The sequence below is a fragment of the Sycon ciliatum genome, chromosome 1 (assembly GCF_964019385.1).
Source record: "Sycon ciliatum chromosome 1, ocSycCili1.1, whole genome shotgun sequence".
NCBI lineage: Eukaryota > Metazoa > Porifera > Calcarea > Leucosolenida > Sycettidae > Sycon > Sycon ciliatum.
In genome coordinates, this window is record NC_088643.1 from 28,639,200 (window position 1) to 28,660,718 (window position 21,519).

General features: G+C 47.1%; 1 protein-coding gene across 2 annotated transcripts in view; it reads left to right on the forward strand.

The window, feature by feature from the left end:
• LOC135821570 (phospholipid-transporting ATPase ABCA1-like) overlaps nucleotides 1–21,519 on the forward strand; it is an 85,791-nt gene that overhangs the window by 58,120 nt on the left and 6,152 nt on the right. For both annotated transcript variants that reach the window (XM_065334568.1, XM_065334570.1), the window contains exons 39-54: nucleotides 278–508; nucleotides 773–875; nucleotides 1,196–1,304; nucleotides 1,807–1,867; nucleotides 4,135–4,309; nucleotides 5,632–5,747; nucleotides 6,279–6,426; nucleotides 6,766–6,892; nucleotides 8,348–8,504; nucleotides 9,061–9,193; nucleotides 13,251–13,319; nucleotides 13,707–13,813; nucleotides 14,211–14,352; nucleotides 15,654–15,788; nucleotides 16,334–16,437; nucleotides 17,124–17,216. In XM_065334568.1, the coding sequence (XP_065190640.1) occupies nucleotides 278–508; nucleotides 773–875; nucleotides 1,196–1,304; nucleotides 1,807–1,867; nucleotides 4,135–4,309; nucleotides 5,632–5,747; nucleotides 6,279–6,426; nucleotides 6,766–6,892; nucleotides 8,348–8,504; nucleotides 9,061–9,193; nucleotides 13,251–13,319; nucleotides 13,707–13,813; nucleotides 14,211–14,352; nucleotides 15,654–15,788; nucleotides 16,334–16,437; nucleotides 17,124–17,216 (2,010 nt within the window). The remainder of the gene's footprint in view (nucleotides 1–277; nucleotides 509–772; nucleotides 876–1,195; nucleotides 1,305–1,806; nucleotides 1,868–4,134; nucleotides 4,310–5,631; nucleotides 5,748–6,278; nucleotides 6,427–6,765; nucleotides 6,893–8,347; nucleotides 8,505–9,060; nucleotides 9,194–13,250; nucleotides 13,320–13,706; nucleotides 13,814–14,210; nucleotides 14,353–15,653; nucleotides 15,789–16,333; nucleotides 16,438–17,123; nucleotides 17,217–21,519) is intronic.

Below are 21,519 nucleotides of genomic sequence, written 5' to 3' on the forward strand. Positions count from 1 at the left end.
CCTGGGTGCTGCTGGTTGGCTTTCATCCATCCTGAGGTAAATGAACCTCTGCAGAGGAACCTCCGGGAGCCAATCTAGCACCAGACTGCTTCTCACCCACAGCCACTGAGGCCAAAGTTAGTGCCTCTCCGCAATTTTCACGAATATGTTATCCCCCCTCTCCAGGGAGCAAATCAATGGTACTTTAGGGTGCATGTACATGTAGAGTCAATCATTGCACTGCTGGCCGTTTTGCAGGACTAAACGTGTAAATGTGTGCAACTCTGTGCTTAACCAGGTTCAATAGGACTACATCATACCCAGCCTCGTTTGACGAGGATTCGAACACCGGCAAGGCAGAGTGTCGCTATAGCTATGCCTGCTCACTCTACCCGAACTGGTGTGAGAAGGACTTGCCACGGAACATCACCGAAGCTGATACATTTGGTGGTACCACACTACAGGACATCTCCCCATCTAACCTGGATGCATGGATTACTGATACTACTCTCTTCTTCCGCAGGCAAAGGTACATGTTTCATTCTACGGCTCGTTTAAAAAATCTTTTCATCATTGACATGAGCAGCAGTAGCACTACCGCCTAAACCCTTCACATCAACGACATGCAGTGGACATACTGTAGCGTTGCACACCTGTAGGAATGGTCTACGGATATTGGAACATGAGAAATGTGCGTGCCAGGTGACTTATTGCTAGTGCTTGCATGTTGCAGACTTTCTTAATCTAATCGTTCGTTGTGTTTGCTTGTTGATTGACAATCGTATGCTTGCAGGTGGGGAGCCCTCTCAGCTGGATCTGAATATCTAACCACCTCGTCACACAATGCATCCTCCTACCGCTTCCTGAATCGCCTCTCAAGAAGGAAGGCAGCACGGGTAAATAGTACTGAAGCATGTTTTCAAGAACTGTCTATGTTCTATGCAGATACTCTGTGCATTCAACTGATAGATTCTAACTGTTAGTAGCTTAGCCGTCTAGTTGCACATCAAAGTATGTTTGCCTGGAGTACCACGCTGCCTTGGATCTTGACTGCCAAGAAGTAGGTTCTCTCCTTCGGTTATTGTCATTGGGTCATGTGCGTCATGTTGAGGAGAAATTTTCGAGCTGACTTTCATGCTGGTTTCAATACAGCATGCACTGGGACAATGTCCATGTAGCAGTTATTGTTCAATGTACTGACTCTGTTGTACTGTAGGCTTGGATCAATACCAAAGGCTACCACACGTATCCGATCTACTTGAATGTGCTGAACAATGCTATTCTCCGTAGCTCACTCGATCCATCCATTGATCCCAATAAATATGGTAAGTGGATGTGTTATTTCCACGGCCATTACTTGCTATGCTACTCATGGTACTGGAAAACTTCAAACTGCGCATGTGATTCAGTTCTGCACATTGCATGCCTGTTGTCCACTAACCCTCTGCTTCATTTGAGTATGAATATTTCTTTGTCAATGAAACGGATCCTGTTTTGTTTCCTATCAATTTTGCACACATGCACACATGCGCGCGCGCGCACACACACACACATACACACGCGCGCACGCACGCACACACACACACACACACACACACACACACACACACATTATTGTCATTGTTGTGCTGGTGTCCATTTGTTTACGTTAAGTCATAAGCCGTGCACTGTAGGTACCCATAGCTGATGTGGCTCCGTTGGTGCTTTGTGGGTAGAGGATTTTCTTGAGTGTGCTGGCTGTTATGTGCACCAGTGTGCACATAATATTATGTGCTGACGCCATACATTGTCTTTTGTGCGTGCCTTTGCCTTTCTTCATCTCTTCAGGCATCAGTGTGTACAATCAGCCATTCAACAAGACCTCGCTGCAGCTAACACAAGACTACCTGTAAGTTCATTGAGGACATGTGGTGATGGCAATGGCAGTGGCAGTGGTGAAGTGTGTATGTATGGGTGTGGGTGTGGGTGTGTGCGTGCGTGCATGTGTGTGGTGTGTGTGTGACCGTGTGTGTGTGTGTGACCGTGTGTGTGTGTGTGTGTGACCGTGTGTGTGTGTGTGTGTGTGTGTGTGTGTGTGTGTGTGTGACCGTGTGTGTGTGTGTGTGTGTGTGTGTGTGTGTGTGTCTTCAATCAGCTGTGTGGTGGACACCAGGCTAAAAATAGTGGCGGTCAATTCATCAGCCTTGCAAGCTGGTGAATGGTGTAATCCCAGCACAAGTTGCTATGTCCAACATAGCTGTTCGCTATCATCGCTTCCGCGATGGGCAGGTCTGAGGTCTGAGGTGTGTGTGTGTGTGTGTGTGTGTGTGTGTGTGTGTGTGTGTGTGTGTGTGTGTGTGTGTGTGTGTGTGTGTGTGTGTGTGTGTGTGTGTGTGTGTGTGTGTGTGTGTGTGTGTGTGTGTGTGTGTGTGTGTGTGTGTGTGTGTGTGTGTGTGTGTGTGTGTGTGTGTGTGTGTGTGTGTGTGTGTGTGTGTGTGTGTGTGTGTGTGTGTGTGTGTGTGTGTGTGTGTGTGTGTGTGTGTGTGTGTGTGTGTGTGTGTGTGTGTGTGTGTGTGTGTGTGTGTGTGTGTGTGTGTGTGTGTGTGTGTGTGTGTGTGTGTGTGTGTGTGTGTGTGTGTGTGTGTGTGTGTGTGTGTGTGTGTGTGTGTGTGTGTGTGTGTGTGTGTGTGTGTGTGTGTGTGTGTGTGTGTGTGTGTGTGTGTGTGTGTGTGTGTGTGTGTGTGTGTGTGTGTGTGTGTGTGACTCTGTGTGTGACTCTGTGTGTGACTCTGTGTGTGACTCTGTGTGTGACTCTGTGTGTGACTCTGTGTGTGACTCTGTGTGTGACTCTGTGTGTGACTCTGTGTGTGACTCTGTGTGTGACTCTGTGTGTGACTCTGTGTGTGACTCTGTGTGTGACTCTGTGTGTGACTCTGTGTGTGACTCTGTGTGTGACTCTGTGTGTGACTCTGTGTGTGACTCTGTGTGTGACTCTGTGTGTGACTCTGTGTGTGACTCTGTGTGTGACTCTGTGTGTGACTCTGTGTGTGACTCTGTGTGTGACTCTGTGTGTGACTCTGTGTGTGACTCTGTGTGTGACTCTGTGTGTGACTCTGTGTGTGACTCTGTGTGTGACTCTGTGTGTGACTCTGTGTGTGACTCTGTGTGTGACTCTGTGTGTGACTCTGTGTGTGACTCTGTGTGTGACTCTGTGTGTGACTCTGTGTGTGACTCTGTGTGTGACTCTGTGTGTGACTCTGTGTGTGACTCTGTGTGTGACTCTGTGTGTGACTCTGTGTGTGACTCTGTGTGTGACTCTGTGTGTGACTCTGTGTGTGACTCTGTGTGTGACTCTGTGTGTGACTCTGTGTGTGACTCTGTGTGTGACTCTGTGTGTGACTCTGTGTGTGACTCTGTGTGTGTGTGTGCGTGTGTGCATGCATGTGTGCGTGCGTGTGTGCGTGAGTATGTGTGTGTAGGAGACATGCCTCACTTTAACCTATGTTGGGCTAAGTCCGGCTTCACACTGCACACAAATCCACATAAACGTGAAGTTCCTGTGCAGATCGCATAGAAACGACATAGTTCAGGCGACAAACAGCAAATGAGAGTACGATGAGAAATGCAAGCCCTCCACGCCTATAAAGTATAAACTGCACATTTTATGTTTTTTCGGCTGAGGAGGATTCGTACCACATCAAACTTGTCGAAAAAGCACTTGTACGCATGAAAGGCCACGGGATGCTATGCGGTATAAAAAGGAGGAACCTCCGTTTTTCTCTGGATACAGTGTTTTTCAGTACACGTAGTGTGAAGCTGGCCCAAGCACAGTATGGGGCTCTCACATTGCAGGATTGCCTCGGGTCAGCTTTTGAAGACCATACTTTTCTTGTTTGTGCCTCAAATGAAATTGTTCAGTCTAGGCTGCACAAGGATTTATTATTCCTGAAGATGGGCCTGGCCCGAAAATTTGGATTTTATTATTTTTGGAAGAATTTGTAGCCAAGAGACCGTTTTTGAGCAGTGGTGTATAACTGTGTGAAACATGAAGTGGCTACAGTGGAGTCTGCACACCCTTAGGTAGGCTGCACAAGATAATATATATTGTCTTCTGGTCATGGTGTCTTGCCTTTGCGAATAAGTTCCCTCTCTTATGCTTTTGTTTGCGTCCTCCAGGAAAAGTGGTGTTGATCTGATCATTTCGGTCTGCATCATCTTTGCAATGTCATTCGTACCAGCCTCATTTGTGCTCTTCTTGATCAAGGAGCGCACTAGTAATGCAAAACATCTACAACGCTTGGCTGGTGTTAGTGGCTTTGTCTACTGGTCTGCCAGTTATGTATGGGATATGGTGAGTTTCTTCTCTCAGTTATGTATGGGATATGGTGAGTTTCTTCTCTCAGTTATGTATGGGATATGGTGAGTTTCTTCTCTCATACCTGCTTATGTATGGGAAATGGTGAGGTTCTTCTCCCATGCCTGCCATTGTTGTTGCTAGTGCCTGCCGGCTGGCATGGTACAGGATCTTTTTGTCGTACCTTTACTGGCTTTCACCTTGAATGGTTCTTGCCATTCTGTATCACTACCGTAAAGTACCGCCAGAGCGCCCCACCATCTCGTCCTTTCGTGGCCGCCTTGTGGAGGTGGATTCCTGTCTGTAGGTCATACGACACGGACCTTGTACAAACATTGCACATTGTGCAGTCAATCCGTACCCAGTTTACCTTCGAGCTTCACATAAAAGCATACCAAGTGTGACCTTAGTACACGAAGGTTCTCACATCGTACAAACTTAGTAGCATTCTGCCATACGATTTTCTTCCCTTGGCTGTAAAATCAAGGTGGGGCGCTCTGGCGGTACTTTACGGTACTACTGTTCACTGCTACTGTTGTCACAGCTAGCTGCAGCAGTGCTGTGACATGTTTGCTGGTGTATGACTAATACAGTAGTGACGAATGCTGTGACACTGTGAGGCCTGACTGCTGTTGCATATTGTGATTGTTGTGTGTGTGTGTGTGTGTGTGTGTGTGTGTGTGTGTGTGTGTGTGTGTGTGTGTGTGTGTGTGTGTGTGTGTGTGTGTGTGTGTGTGTGTGTGTGTGTGTGTGTGTGTGTGTGTGTGTGTGTGTGTGTGTGTGTGTGTGTGTGTGTGTGTGTGTGTGTGTGTGTGTGTGTGTGTGTGTGTGTGTGTGTGTGTGTGTGTGTGTGTGTGTGTGTGTGTGTGTGTGTGTGTGTGTGTGTGTGTGTGTGTGTGTGTGTGTGTGTGTGTGTGTGTGTGTGTGTGTGTGTGTGTGTGTGTGTGTGTGTGTGTGTGTGTGTGTGTGTGTGTGTGTGTGTGTGTGTGTGTGTGTGTGTGTGTGTGTGTGTGTGTGTGTGTGTGTGTGTGTGTGTGTGTGTGTGTGTGTGTGTGTGTGTGTGTGTGTGTGTGTGTGTGTGTGTGTGTGTGTGTGTGTGTGTGTGTGTGTGTGTGTGTGTGTGTGTGTGTGTGTGTGTGTGTGTGTGTGTGTGTGTGTGTGTGTGTGTGTGTGTGTGTGTGTGTGTGTGTGTGTGTGTGTGTGTGTGTGTGTGTGTGTGTGTGTGTGCATGTGTGTGTGTGTGTGTGTGTGTGTGTGTGTGTGTGTGTGTGTGTGTGTGTGTGTGTTTATGCATGCTGTCTTCTCCTCCTCTACACTAGTGCAACTACATGGTGACAGTATTCGTCTGCATCCTCATCTTCCTAATATTCGACATTGAAGTATACACGTCAGCCGAAATCTTCCCTGCGGTTCTGGTTCTTTTCATCTTCTATGGGTAAGGTTTGGTGGCTATCTATTTTGTGGAAGGCATTGCGATCTCCTGGTATTCTTGGCGATATAAGTTTCACTCATTATCATGTTATATACCTGGAGGGGTTTCTCTCATGTCAAAAAACTGGAGCTTCTCTATCGAGGTCTTGCTTCGTGATGCCGTCACTTCAACACATGTTCTTTCATTGTTTCCAGCGCGTAGTGACACTACAGGTAAAATCAAGAGTACATAACCCCAAGAGTGTGCAACTGCCTGCACAACCTCTATGCTGTGCTGCGACGGCAGAACTTCACATCACGTGACATGGTTCAAAAGGTTATGCTGGCAAACAGTGCAAAGTGACCACAAGAGAGTTGTACCCAAAGCTGGGCTGTGTACAACCCTGTATCTATCATGCACAGAGTGCAAATAATGTGTACGGGTTCATCACGTGATGTGAAGTTCTGCCGTCGCAGACCCCATAGCTGGAGTTGCACACTCTTGGGGTTATGTACTACTGACTCTTACTTTTGTGCTGTAACTTCCTCTCTTCAGCTGGTCCATCACTCCGCTCATGTACCCAGCCACCTACGTGTTCAGTGTGCCATCAACAGCGTATGTGTTCCTGGTTGCCTGTAATATCCTGGTCGGTGTGTTTGGTACTCTAGCCACATTCATCTTACAGCTCTTCCCGTCTGATGAGGTTAGTCTACTGCTTGCGCACTGCGGCAGTGCTGACCAATGAGATCTGACCACTTACTCAAGAATTGCACAGCGAGTTGCATGGTGATCTAAGCTAGGCTGCACAGCTGCAGGGCTCAATCTGCGGCTGCTTGACTCATGCTGTGGAAAGTGCACCCGTTTGCAGGTTTTACTGGCCAGCAAGCCGGTTGTAATACGTTACTGCATACCCTGTGTATGGTGTATTTGCCATCAGGGGGAGTGTTTGTGCTGTGCTAAGTATGTACCGGTACATTTGGAAAACTGGTGACCTGCAAAGATTTGCTTGTGTCACCTTCTCTGTTGCTCTCGTGCATTGTAGGAACTGACAGCTATCAATGATGTCCTACGTGTTGCCTTCTTGGTGTTTCCGAACTATTGTCTTGGCCGAGGTTTGATGGATCTTACCTATCAGTATTACTTGAAGACACTCAGTGATTCAGTTGGAGGTATGTACATGATGTATGTACATGTATTGTGCGAATGTGAAAGTGTTTCCACTGGGTCACGTGTGTGCTCCACCTTCTGTACAGGGACGATCTGCCATCTGCCATTATCAATTTATGAACAGCAAAATCCTTTTATTTTAAGGGAGCAATTTCCTTGGAGACAAGAATGCAATGACACTTGGAAGTAGGACACACTTCAGGCTCTTGAACATTTTTGAAAGTTTTCACCAGTATACTTTCACAGGGCATACGCTAAGGATTTAAATGTGCTCTGACACAATGTCCTGCCAATTGCAAAAATGGCCGGACATGTCCGGACATGCAAATTTTCACATCAAATCACAGAATGTTCAGCGTAGAATTAATACCATCGAAATGTTATCACGACATGAAAAGAGCATTATTAAAATTGTTGTAGTTACTGTTTTACCACTGCAAGCTTTGGCTGCTGCTGCGTCGTCAAGTTTGCACAAGGCTCGAGCGATTGGCGCATACTCTATTGGGTTTCCGCTTGACTGCTCCTTGCCAAACAATGCCATGGCACGGCGATACATTTCAGAAGCAGCATTATCTTTGAAGGCTGACGTTTTCAGGTTCCTTGAGCCAACGACGAAAGAGTCAGAAAAATTCTTGCTGCTGCGAATTTTATCAACAAAACGGGAACACATCTTACACTTCAAATTTTCGACAACGCTACGATCTGAGGGACTGCGCTCATAGCTCAGCCAAACAGAAGTTGAAAGCTCCCTATCATACTCGGCGACCCACTTGTCACAAGTGGTCGTCTTGACTCCTCTGGGCTTCTTTCCAAGAGGAGCACCCGCATCAGCGGTGCTTGGCTTACTCTTGCCAGACGACATCACTAATGACTAGTACTATGAGACAAAGGATTGACGTGCCTTTTCTTTTTTTACTTTGCAAAAAAGTGCGCGGACACTTTGTCCGGGTGTGTACAAAACATCCGGAAACTGACCGTAAACGGTCGGAAATTGTCCGATGTCCGACCGTTATTTCGCGCCCTGCTTTCATGTCTTTTCATCAGGTGAAATACAGGCAAAATCAAATGAACGTGGCTGTTTCTATCACCTCTCTGCTGTACTTAATCATCCAGTATCCATGTTCATTTGATTTTGCTTCACCTGATGATAAGGCATTAAAGTATACTAGTGAAAACTTTCAAAATGTTCAATAGCCTGAAGTGTGTCCTACTTCTGAGTATCATTCGTTCTATTTTGGTCACATTTCTGCACATTTTCTGCATATTTTATATCAATTTGTATGCATGTTGTGGGTGAATAGATAGCATCTGTAGCTGTTTAAAATATATCTTCCATGGTGGTAATGCATCAGTTTGGGTGAAAGTCCACCATTTGTTCAGCGCAGTCATTGGTGTATGGAGCTCCGAGAGATGCCAATAATATGTGTCTGTGTGATATTATCCTGTTTCTTGCACAGTTGGAAATACCCTGATTCCATACAAGTTACCATGGGGATTTGATCTTGATCAGATTGGCCGTAACTTGCTGGCCATGGCACTGTGTGGGGTCTTCTTCTTCCTCATCACACTCATGCTGGAAACCAAATTCCTCTCCGCAATCTACGGTCGTATTGTGTAAGTATCCCTACCCTCTATCCCAACCCTCATTTCGAGTCATTTGCCATATCCATCGTGTTAACTGTTATCACCTCACCTGCAAAATGCTGCATCTGATATTAAAATTAATGTAAGGGGTAGCAGGACTCTAGCCAGGAAAAATTGTAGGGGGGGGGGGGGGGTTGTCACACAAAATACACCGCACAGGCACAGCGAGCACCCGAAACGATCGATATGTGGCCGCATTTTTGTCGTGTGACTTGTAAAAACACAAAAATCAAAAGATTAGTAAGGCGCGCTCAGAGTAGGGTGGCGCTGCCCCCTCCCCCTCCCCCCCCCCCCCCCCCCCCTGGCAAGAACCCTGGGATAGTGGTGCCCCATGCATGTAACATTCATACCTCACTCAAATCATGACAAATTCCACAATCGAAGTACTTAGGAGCTCAGCTTTCTATTGCAACAATTGCTGAAGCGCTTCTATGTAGCTTTCTGGAGATATCTTGCTCGTGGCAAAAACCTGAGTTTTCCTCAGTGCCTGTTGTATGTACTCTGCTTGTTGTCAATATGATTGCAGTGGAGTGAAGGAGGCAGCTGGTACTGTGGAGGCAGTGGATGATGACGTGGATGATGACGTGGCCAGGGAGAGGAGACGTGTGATGTCTGGCCGTGCTGCTGATGACACTATTGTCTTGAGCGACTTTACTAAGGTTAGTAGTGCTGCCTGCCTGCCTGCCTACAGGAATACAATATACTACAAACCTCTCGTAGCTGGGGTGCCTGTGTCTTAGCAATATCTTGGACCTGTCGAATACACACTGTATCCAAAGCCCCACTTCAAGCACGGAAATGGTCAGAGTTAGAGAAGGCTCAATGCACTGCACACTGAGTGTTACACAGCAAGGCCAGGGTTCCTCCCTTCTGTACTTCACTAGCCCGACATGGAGAGGCTTTTTGAAGGGTGCCAACAGACTGGCGGTACTTCTGGAAGTGTCCATCGGGGTACTTCTGGAAGTGTCCATCGGCAAAATGTGCATTTTGTTATTCCACCCTTTTATGGATGGTACAGCAGGTTTATTGATGGTCTGGTTACTATTATTGGATGAGAGACAATGTTGTGAGCTCTTGATTTTGTTTTGTCATGGGGAGCAAGTTTTGTAGTGCTCTAGAGAATTCTTTGAGTAGTAGGCCTACCTGTATGTTACTTGCTTTTCTGTGTGCCTGGTAAGCAAAATCTCCTCAAGGTCAGGTTTGCCCATGTGTCACCACACCAGAACAATACCTTTACAAGATGACCGATTCGTAACATTCGTTACTAAAATTTATGGATGCTAAGACATTTTTAATTGCTACAAAATAGGGAGCTGTGCTGCTAAGAATATGCACACATGACACGAGGATTATCCGGCCAGATCAAAGACTCGTCCTCTCGAGCATGCGCATCATAGAATATTCCGAACATGGCTGCATGAAGATCACTAAAGCATGAGCGCGAGCAGTGTATTCATGTGGAGCATGCAGCTTGCAGCCTTGCACACACATAAAATAATCCTTTAAATTATTGTTTTACGTCCGTGCAAGGCTACACCCTGCCTAAAAGTGGTTTAAAATTATTTGACCAGCGAAATACATGTAGAAAGATGAGAACAGCGATCAGCCATTAGTAAAGTTTTGGTCGGGGACAACTGACTTCTCATGGAAGGGAACAAGACTTGAGGTGAACGGTAGGTAGAAAAAACTAAGAATGAGAGAACAAAATGGGTCAATACGACACAGGTAAGAACGTTTCCTTCTCTAGTGCGAAGTACAGCATGTATCAGTTATAGTGTGGTCGTGTAAGGTTGTACTCACACTACTTGAAAACCCGCATGCAAGTGAGTTGCGTGTGAATATTGCCACGGTGACGGGTGTGAAGATGAAAAAGATGCATGAAAAAGACGCTTGAAAAGTTTCAGCGGAAACGGAACCCTCTTGTACGAGGCTTTTTGCATTCACGCTGTTTTGAGAACTGTGCGAGGTACAGTGAAAGGTTCCAGAATCTTTTTCATGTCTTGTTTCCTCGTACCGCTCGTGTAGTTTCCTTTTTTTGGCCCGTCATTTCTGAATTCTGTGGTGTTTTTTCCGAGTCTTTTTCATCTTCTTTTTTCCAGTAGCTTCCCGTTGTTTTGCATGTCGTTTCTGTCGCATTGCTTTTGCATCATTGCTTTTGTACCGAGATCATGCCTCGCTTAGTGTAATTTCACGGAAACAGGCAAGGAAGTTTTCATCCACGAAACCTGTAGAGTGCACGGTCATTTCGGATCTGGAAACGAGAGAGCTTGGAAGCTCAGGGCCCTACGCTATGCCTTTTTGCCTTGATGACCTAGGCAAAAAAAGCATAGGGAATTAGGGATGTTATAAATTTTTCATTTCTCCTATTTTTTCAAGACATAGCCTGGGATTCGAACCCGCACTATCGCCCTGCATGCATCCCCCGATACACTTCGCATACATACTAATTCTTCCAAGTTGCTTCACGTTATGATCTTGCGTTTGAAAGCCCTATTTGAATATCGTGGCCACCTGTTTGTGGCCAGCCGTCTTTGATGGTACGGTACGGTACGGTACTAGGCCTTGACAGATTATGCTAATATTTTCGTGAAATTATGCTTTTCGCATTGCTGAAAAAATTGCAGAATTATGCTATTTTTATGCTAAAAGTTATCATATTATGCCGCATTATGCTCACATATGCTGCTAATGTATAATGGTTCTGTGCAAAATAACAGGGGATTTTTTTTGTAGAGGGCGTTGTACTGTAGTAGCAAAAGTTCAACGGGGTCAACGCACCGTCCGACCTAGCTACGACCGTCACTGATTGTAGTGGACTGGACATGTTCTCAAGGGAGTCGTAAACCTACGACTTCCTGGTGCATCTACATGACGTACTTGTACTTGTAGAACATGTACAACTGTATGGAATTTGATGCGAACAGGCGGATTATTCCAATTTGATGCGATTCGTATGCAATTTGCCTCGAATTATGCGATTATTCGATTTTGGTAGGAATTATGCGAAAAATTATGCTAGCATAATCTGTCAAGGCCTATACGGTACGGGACAGATACGGTCGAAGGTAATACGACACCGTCTACCACCTTGATGACCTAGGCAAAAAAAGCATCGGGATGTTATAAAGTTTTCAATTCTCCTCTTTTTTTTTAAGGCATAACCTGGGATTCGAACCCGCGCTATCGCCCTACATGCATTCCCCAATACACTTCGCATTCATACTCATTCTTCGAAGTTGCTTCACGTTATGATCTTGCATTTGAAAGCCCTATTTTAATATGGTGGCCAGTTGTTTGTGGCCAGCTGTGATTGATGGTACGGTACGAGACAGATACGGGATAGCGCCAGGCGTGACACAAACACACAAACAAATACCAAATTAAAGCTGTGTGGACCCTGGCTAGCGCCAGACGTTACTGAAGTAACGTCTTCTGCATAGCTACGGGAATAAAATATATACAAAGAAACTTCTTCATCCGTCGACATCGACGATGTGCTACTTATTCGTGAAGCATGGCGAACGAACTCCAAGCAAAATAGAACTTTCAGCAAAGCAATGAATAAAACAATTGAAGCCGACATCATACCATGATGGACTAGTAAAATAAAAATGTATGTGAAGTGAAGAAACGAAACATTATAATTATGTACCATATTTTTCCGGTTGTAAGTCGACCTTTTACGACTTAAAATAGAAGGAGAAAGGGTGGGGGTCGACTTACAACCGGGATTCGACTTATAACCGGGAACTATCAGAATCTTACAAAAAAAAACCTGAACTGCATGCACGAGTGCACTATGTGTACACATTTTTCCAGTTTATTGGTCTTTTGAAGGATTGGGATGTTAAAACCTCCAACAAGGAATGTTTACAATATTTGTTGATGTGTTAATAGCAGGGAGGGGTTAGTAGTGCTTCTTTGGGTGAAAACTTTAAAACGCAGAATTGAGACCTCCGGATACGGGGGTCGACCTATAACCGGGGTCGACTTACAACCGGTAAAATACGGTACTACTACGAACAACGTGGCGCTTACGCAGGCAGTTTTATTAGTCCATCATGGTATTAAGTCGGCTTCAATTGTTTTATTTATTGCTTTGCTGAAACTTCTTTCTCCGAAACGGCTCTTTACAAAATAGAACTATTTCTATTTCTTATGAACTGAAAACATTTGCAATCACAGCACAGAGAAAATGAGGCCGAACCTGATACCGTATTTTACCGGTTGTAAGTCGACCCCGGTTATAAGTCGACCTCTAGACTTAGGGTCTCAATTTACCGGTTTACGGGCAGCTATGCCCCGGTTATAAGTCGACTAGCCCCGTTTAGGTCGCTTTTTAGGTCGTTAAAAGGTCGACTTATAACCGGTAAAATGCGGTTGCAATGAAATTTTAAAGCCAAATTTAAACCATGACCGAACGCACCTTGCCATAGTGCTCAAACTGACAAGTCAGTGAGTGAGTGTTTTTTTACGGAATGGACTTTGGGTAGCGAAACATGCCATATCAATACGAATGGTATCGTCTGCAGTAATACCATCCGTCCAAAGCCATGCTGATGTGACTAGCGTTGTGTGGTAGTGCTGCAAGTGCAACTGTTGTGGTCATGTAACTTCTGTTGCACAGCCACTGTAAGTCTCTACTTCAACCTGCATTTGTTTTCCAAGTATTTTGTTCTCTGTGTGACTTGACATGACGTTGTTTGCAAATTGCAGGTGTACGGCACACGCTGGGAGAACCACTGCGCCGTCAAAAAGCTGTCATTGGGTGTCCCCAAAGGAGAGGTAATCTTCTTCTGACCCACTCTTTCCCTTCTTTTGAGTGTTGCATTTGCATCTGAACACTGATGCTCTAGAAGCGCCACTTGGTTTTAGTTTGATTTTACTTAAGCAACATCAGCAACTGCTGCTGCTGCTTCTGCTGCTGCTGCTGCTGCTGCTGGCATGAGCCTCCCTGAATGCAGTGTGGCTCCCTTTCTGCTAATGTTAAGGCTATGCATGATTTGGTATCGGTCTTCATCTTACTTTGCTTGCGTCTTGCATTGCTGGTGTGTGTGTGTGTGTGTCTGTGTGTGTCTGTGTGCGCGTGTGTGTACGAATGGGTGTGGGTGGGTGTACGCATGGGTGTGGCGGGTGTGTTTGGGTTGGTGTTGTATTGTATACACCATGTAGTGCTTTGGTCTGCTAGGTGTGAACGGTGCCGGTAAGACAAGCACGTTCAAGATGTTGACCGGTGAAGAGAGTGTTACATCTGGAGATGCGTTCCTCAACGGACTCAGGTACGCTGTCCTCCATGGAGGGAATGCTAGTGGCTGTTCTATAGTGTGACACCGCTGCTACATTGTACTTTGAGATGTTTTAAACATGTATCAGTGCACACAAACCTGAACCTGTGATTACGGAGATTAAGAACATGAATTAGTGTACTCGCCAGTCGTCAGGTCAACACGTCCCACTACTTGCACGGGTTATGTTAGATCCCCCTCCCCCCCCCCCACCACCACCAGCACCACACACATCCGCCTGACATGACGTTGTGTGATGTCTCTGTTGTGCTTGAAGTGAATAGTTGTATGTGAGTGACAGTGAAGTCTTCTGCTTGTTTTTTCTTCTTACAAACATGAGTTGCCCCTATTTCTTGTGACCCATTTTCATGTTGTGTACTGCCATGCATAGTGTGGTAACGGAAAGGCTGCAAGTTCAACAGAAGATGGGCTACTGTCCGCAGTTTGATGCCCTGGATGATCTCCTGACTGGCCGTGAGCACCTGACACTCTATGCACGACTCCGCGGCGTACCAGAGTCTGAATGTCGCAAGGTACAATAGTATTGCCAGTTTGTCACCTAGTCTCATCTCGACTAATGTTCAGCACGTTCAATGTCTAGCTCACTAATATTAGTCATCGTTCTAGTCAAACTCTTGTCTCCACACCACTTATTCATTAATGTTCGGGACTAGTATTATTGCAGAAAGAAAGATGATGAAAGGAAAAAGAGAGGGAGAAAATTACATGGCAAATACGACTAGGTAAAAAGAGAAAGAACAGCAAAAGCCTGGCAAATGCAATACTGTAAGACATGTATATATAGCGAGGAAGTAAATCTAACTTTTTAACGGATGACATTTCTTCGTTATAGTAAGATCCGTCGAGGCCGTACTCCGTCATATATGTTGTGTGTGGATATGCCGAAATACTGCAAGATCGTTAACATTTCTTCTCGTTAACCTATAAATTTTGGACAATCGTTAAATTTGCGACTCGTTATAATAACATGTCTTTAATACAAAATAGAGGTTGCGACTTCGGCGATGATTTTGTTTAGGAATGGGTTTGCTGCCACACTGGAGCTCGCGCTATTCGATGGACTTCTCGTGTTCTCTGGATCTCTGGATGGCAGTCGTGAGTCAGTCAAGTGTCAAGTCGTCAAGTCGTCGGCGGAATAGCGCGAGCTCCAGTGTGGCAGCAAACCCATGTCTTTAATACAGTATCAAAATATCAAAAGCGAACGAAACCCCTACCTAAAGCAGCAACCTACGTGCAGCACTCATAGCAGTATGGCACGAAATGACAATGCATGCAGGGGGCAATGTGTATAGTATGCAGTTCGCAGTAGCACAACAGAAGAAAACTTCAAGGTCGAAGAAGCTACAACTAGTACAAGCGTGAAGTTCACATGGCAGCGTGAACAGAAGTGCGTGTTGCAACAAGTTTATGCCAAACCCAGCTGAGGCGTATTGGTTAGAAACGTATCTCGTACCTTTGCAGCATATAAATACATGGCAACACAGTGCTGTTACCAGCCTGTGTCCTGTGCGTGCGTGTGTGTGTGTGTGTGTGTGTGTGTGTGTGTGTGTGTGTGTGTGTGTGTGTGTGTGTGTGTGTGTGTGTGTGTGTGTGTGTGTGCATGCGTGCGTGTGTGCGCATGCGTGTGTGTGCGCATGCGTGTGTGTGCGTGTGTATGTGTGCTAACCTATGCTGACCGTCTGTAATGTCTAGATGCACTGATGACTTGTCAGTTGTCAAGCTGACCACCACCTTACTGTTGTTGTGTATGTGTTGTATGTGCTGTGTGTGTGTGTGTGTGTGTGTGTGTGTGTGTGTGTGTGTGTGTTTGTAGGTTGTGAACTGGGCTATGTCAAAGCTCAGTCTAACACGCTATGCTAATAAGTCAGCTGGCAGTTACAGCGGTGGTAATAAGCGTAAGCTCTCCACCGCCATGGCTCTCATCGGAAAGCCACCAGTCATATTCTTGGTAAGTGGTGTGCAAGGAGTCATGCGGATGTGTGGGTACTCTGATACCTGTATGTAGCAAGGAGAAGAGCACAGTGTTGTCACGGTAGTAAAGTAGTCCCTCACATACCCCCCTGTCAGGTCCACTGATACATGTGCAGATAATGGTAGATCAGTGTGAGGCACACAGTTCATGCACAGCACTGATCTCGGCACCGATTGTTGCCAGCAGGTATTGCCCATGGTGCATGAACACGCAATAGGCCACTTGTTTATGACCTAATAATCACGGATAGGTGTAGCGCTGATAAGCAACGGTGTACTTTAGATAGTAGTAGATGCTGTCCGTGTGTATGAACTGACAGTTGCTTGGCCAGCTGTTGTTCTTGTGATAGTGTCTCCGCTGAGGCAAATGGCACGTCAACTGTCTCTACTGTGAATATCAGGTAGTGCAACTGTTGATGCTGCTTATTTGTGTTGATCCCTGTGCTAGTGCTGGTGCTGGTGCTGGTGCTGGTGGGGATGACATTCTTGTCTGTGTTGTTTGGTGTGTTGTTTGGTGTGAAGGACGAGCCCACAACTGGCATGGATCCGAAGGCAAGGCGTTTCTTGTGGACAATCGTGTCTGGTCTGGCACGTATTGGCCATTGCATCATCCTGACATCGCACAGGTAAGACCAGTACAGTACTCTCTGTGCTGTGCTGAATACTGTAACACTGTGTTCTATTCCTACTTTGTTGTTAGCAGAGCTGCTGCTGCTGCTGCTGTTGTTGTTTTTAGTTGTTGTTGTTATTTATTTTATTCCAAGCAATACATGGCTGGGGTAGCCAATGACCACTTTGTGTGTCGATTGCAAGGTTTTTATAGCCAACCACGGCTTTATGAAGCAGTAGGTTTGCCAGTGCCCACTCTTGTAGATTGCCTTTCTACACCCCGTTATGTACCGTTATGTAGTGGATTGTGGAGTAGTGCTGGTGTTGATAATTACTTGCAGAGCTCTCAAGAGAGTCCTACATGCACACCATGTATTGTGCCACTGGTGTGTCTGTACCACAATATGAAATACGGACTTACAATGTGTTCTTCAATGACTCTGCTGCACTGTGTATGTGTGCTTGTGTGTGTGTGTGTGCGCGCGTGCGTGCGTGTATGTGTACATGTGTGTGTGTGTGTGTGTACATGTGTGTGTGTGTGTGTGTGTGTGTGTGTGTGTGTGTGTGTGTGTGTGTGTGTGTGTGTGTGTGTGTGTGTGTGTGTGTACATGTGTGTGTGTGTGGGGGTGTGGGTGTGGGTGTGTGTGTGTGTGTGTGTGTGTGTGTGGGGGTGTGTGTGTGTGTGTGTGTTTGTGTTGTATAGCATGGAGGAGTGTGAAGCACTGTGCCAGCGTCTCGCTATCATGGTCAACGGTCGCTTCAAGTGCCTTGGAAGTCCACAACACCTTCGCAGCAAGTACGTTTCTAATCTAAGTGGGTATTTCCCACTTGGGCTCATAACATGGAGCTAGGATTTGTATGCCCATAGTGTGTGTCTGTGTCTGCGCGAACACATGTGTAGTAGTAGTACCGTAAAGTACCGCCAGAGCGCCCCGTCTCACGAGAGCGCCCCACCTTGATTTCACAGCCAGAGAAAGGAAAATCGTATGGCAGAGTGCAACGAAGTTTGTACGATGTGAGAATCTTAGTGTACTAAGGTCAAGCTTGGCAGGTTTCTGTGTGGAGCTTGTGTCGGCTGGAAGGTTCGAAATGACTGCAAAACGTGCAATGTGTGTACAATGTTCATGTCGTATGACCTACAGACAGCAGACCACCTCCACAATACGACCACGAAAGGATGAGATGGTGGGGCGCTCTGGCGGTACTTTACGGTAGTACCGTAAAGTACCGCCAGAGCGCCCCGTCCCGTGAGAGCGCCCCACCTTGATTTTTACAGCCAAGGGAAGAAAACCGTATGGCAGAGTGCTACTAAGTTTGTACGGTGTTGAGAACCTTAGGGCATGTTCGATTGGTAGGATCCACTGGATTCACACCCTTTCGATTGGTCAAATCCGGATCCGGATCCTTCGGATCTGGATCCAGTCAACCCACCTCGGGGAGCAGGGTTGACCGGATCCAACGGATCCAAATATGACCTTTGTGCGTATATGGCGGGTAAAAATCATTTTTGTACACATTGTGCCTTTTGTGGTACGCACACGTGGATCAAGATAGAGCTTGTTGACTTTTTGTACAACGCGCGCGCGATGAGTACGACTTTCACTCTTTTGGGTGACTTGTGAGCGCCATTTTATTACTTTGTCAACATGGCAACAGTCAGGTCCAAAACGAGAGAGCTTGGAAGCTCAGGGCCCTACGCTATGCTTTTTTGCCTTGATGACCTAGACAAAAAAAAGCATACGGATGTTATAAATTCATATAAATTTTTCCTTTTTTTAAGACATAACCTGGGATTCGAACCCGCACTATCGCCCTGCATGCATCCCCCGATACACTTCGCATACATACTAATTCTTCCAAGTTGCTTCACGTTGTGATCTTGCATTTGAAAGCCCTATTTGAATATGCATTGTGGCCAGCTGTCTTTGATGGCACGGGACAGGTACGGGATATGTACGGGACAGGTACGGTCGAGGGTAACACGACACCGTCTACCGCCTTGATGACTGTAGTACCGTAGCCCACGCTTGCCAGAGCAACTGCTTGGTTCCAGAAGATCTGTATTCTGATTCTGCATGATGCGACACTCGGCTTTTAACACAATACGGAATGTGCCAAACTCTACACTATAGTATGATGGCGTTAATGCTATAACCTATACTCTACAACCTAACACTGACCACTATGATAGCACTAATCCCAGCACTACATTACTCCCTCTCAATGAAGAAGAGATAAGCAGAAAGGCTAGAAGTATAAGCGAAGAACACAATGAAGGTTGAGCAGAACTTAAGTAACGCAATGTGGTAAGTACCAAAGCTCATACAATGTCTAGCGCAGACTGTCCGAATACAGACGGGCCTTCTCTGTCAGCTTGATCTGCCGTCCGGAGCGGGTGACTGCCCCATCTATGAAACGGCGGTCCCCGCTGCTGGACGCCACGGGTTCGCAATCAGCAGTGGTCTGTTCGGTCGTCGACCGTTCGGATGTATCTTGGAGCTCAGGATTCTGGGTGACACAAGGCTGATGCGACGCCGGGGGTGAATCCACTGGATGCGGAGGGGTCAACACCGACCTCTGCGCAGAAGACGTATCCTGTCTCGACTCAGGTAATAATGGCATAGGCGGACACTCGACGGGTTTGTGAGGGCTAACGTACTCGCGGACATGCTGCCGGTTTCGGAGTAGGTATCGGGAGCCATCCGTTACTCCAATCTGACGACCGTACTGACTCACCACCGTCCACGGCCTTGCCGTGTCGCAGTAGCCATCCTGCACCACAACCTTCGTGCCAGGCCTTAGGTCAGGCAGCATGCGTACACCTCGTCGAGAATCGTGATCGTTGGCCATGCCTGCTTTAGCCTTCAACTGATGCTGTGGATTGACGATCGTAGGGTCTATACGAGCTGGGATTCTTGTTCGCAGCTGCCGAGAGAACAGTGCTGCGCTCGGTGATGTGCCCAACATCCTGTGACGCGAGCTGCGGATGTCAAACAGCACTTGGTTGAGCCGGCGTCGGAATGGGAGGTGTGCTTTCAAAGCAGCCAATCTCTCCCTCACCACCCTGTGTAGTCGCTCCACCATGCCGTTCGAGCGGGCGTACCGTGGGCTGGAGCGAACATGGGAAATGCAAAGGCGACTGAGGAAAATCTCCATCTCCCCGGAGACGAACTGCGGCCCATTGTCGGAAACAAGGGTATCGGGTATGCCAAAAGTAGCAAAAATGTCCTCAAGCTCTTCGATGACTGCGGCAGAGGTAGTCGAGCGCAGTATCTTGAGGAGAGGATACCGAGACCCGTAGTCGATGACCGAAAGAATAGAATATCCGTCAATTGTCACGATGTCGATTGCCAGTTTGTTCCAGATGCCAACAATCTCTGTCGGTAGAATCTCCTGCGGACTGTTTGCGCGCCTTCTCCAGCACTCAGAGCAACGCTCCACGAAGATTCCTGCGTCTCCAGTCATCCCTGGCCACCAGACTCTCTGGCGAAGAGTGTCTAAGAACGCCTCTTGCCCTGGATGCCCCTCGTGAGCCAGTGTCATAATTGCTGATCGCACTCCTTCCGGAATCACGAACCGCCCGCCCATCATCAAGATGCCGTCGACCACAGTCAGCTGATCTCGGATGAGGTAGTACTGCTGCTCGCACGACGAGAGATCATGCCATGAATTAGTCAGCACGCGTTGGGTTACTTTGCTTGCGACTGGGTCATCTCGAGCAGCACAGCGAATGTCGTCGAGACTTACCGGGGCTGCCTCCAGCACTAGACCAACATACTCGTGTAGAGAACGCGATTCTGCAGGCGAAGCATCCGTTGTTGGAACTGGGGCTCTGGACAGCGCATCAGTGCAGAATAGCTCCTTACCCGGCACGTGCTTCAGGGTATAATCGTAAGGCATAAGAGCCACCAACCACCGTTGGAGTCGAGGGGGAACTTCGTCAAATGGTTTCTGGACAATCGGAATTAGAGGCTTGTGGTCGGTGTGTACCTGCACGTGGCGACCCAGGACATACTGACGAAACCGCGTCAGCGCAAACACTACCCCGAGCATCTCCCTCTCCATTTGAGAGTACCGTGACTCGACGTCTGTGAGTGTGCGGCTTGCACATGTAATCGGCAGCCATTGACCTGACTCGCTCTGCTGCCATAATATCGCCCCAAGGCCGGTGGGTGAAGCGTCACAGCTGATGGCTGTTGCTACGTCCATAGATGGCTGGAAATAAGCGAGCGTCTGTAGGGAGGAGACCACTGCTTCTTTGGCGGCTGCGAATGCGCTCAACAGGCTCTCATCCACAGTGAACGGCTCACGCTTCATCAGCCGACGCAGAGGGTCTGTGGCACCGGTCAGACAAGGCACGAATTTTCCGAGGTAGGTGACCATACCCAGGAAGCGCTGAGCATCTGCCACTGTCTTTGGCGGTGCCATCTCGGAAATAGCGCTGAGCTTGCTGCTGTCGGCTTGAACTCCGTCTTTGGTTAGCATGTGTCCGAGGTACTTCACCTGATCCTTGCCGATGTTACACTTGTCCCAGTTCAGTTTGAGGTTCGCTGCCCTCAAACGCTCTAGAACACTCGCTAGACGAGCATCATGTTCCACTCGATTCTTGCCAAAGATCAAGATGTCGTCTATATAGACAGTAACACCGGGTAAACCAGCCAAGATGTCAGAAACAACACGTTGAAATATTTCAGGAGCGCAAGAGATGCCAAACGGCAACCTCTTAAACCGGTATAAGCCGCAATGCGAAGCAAAGGTTGTGAAGAATCGGGATTCTTCCTCTAATAGCAATTGATGAAAACCAGATTCCGCATCCAAGACTGAGAAGACCTGCGCGCCTGCTAGCTCTCCCGTGATTTCATCTACAGTAGGTAAGCAGTGCCGCTCCCTAATGATAGATTTGTTCAATTGCCGATAATCTACGCATAATCGGAGTGAACCATTCGACTTACGCACAGGGACGACAGGCGACACCCAGGGCGACGCCTCTTTCACTGGTTCAATAATGTCCGCATTCACTAATCGCGTCAGCTCCTTTTCGATGTCAGCCTTGGCGCTGAACGGTGGACGACGAGCTGGCTGCGCCACAGGCCGTGCTT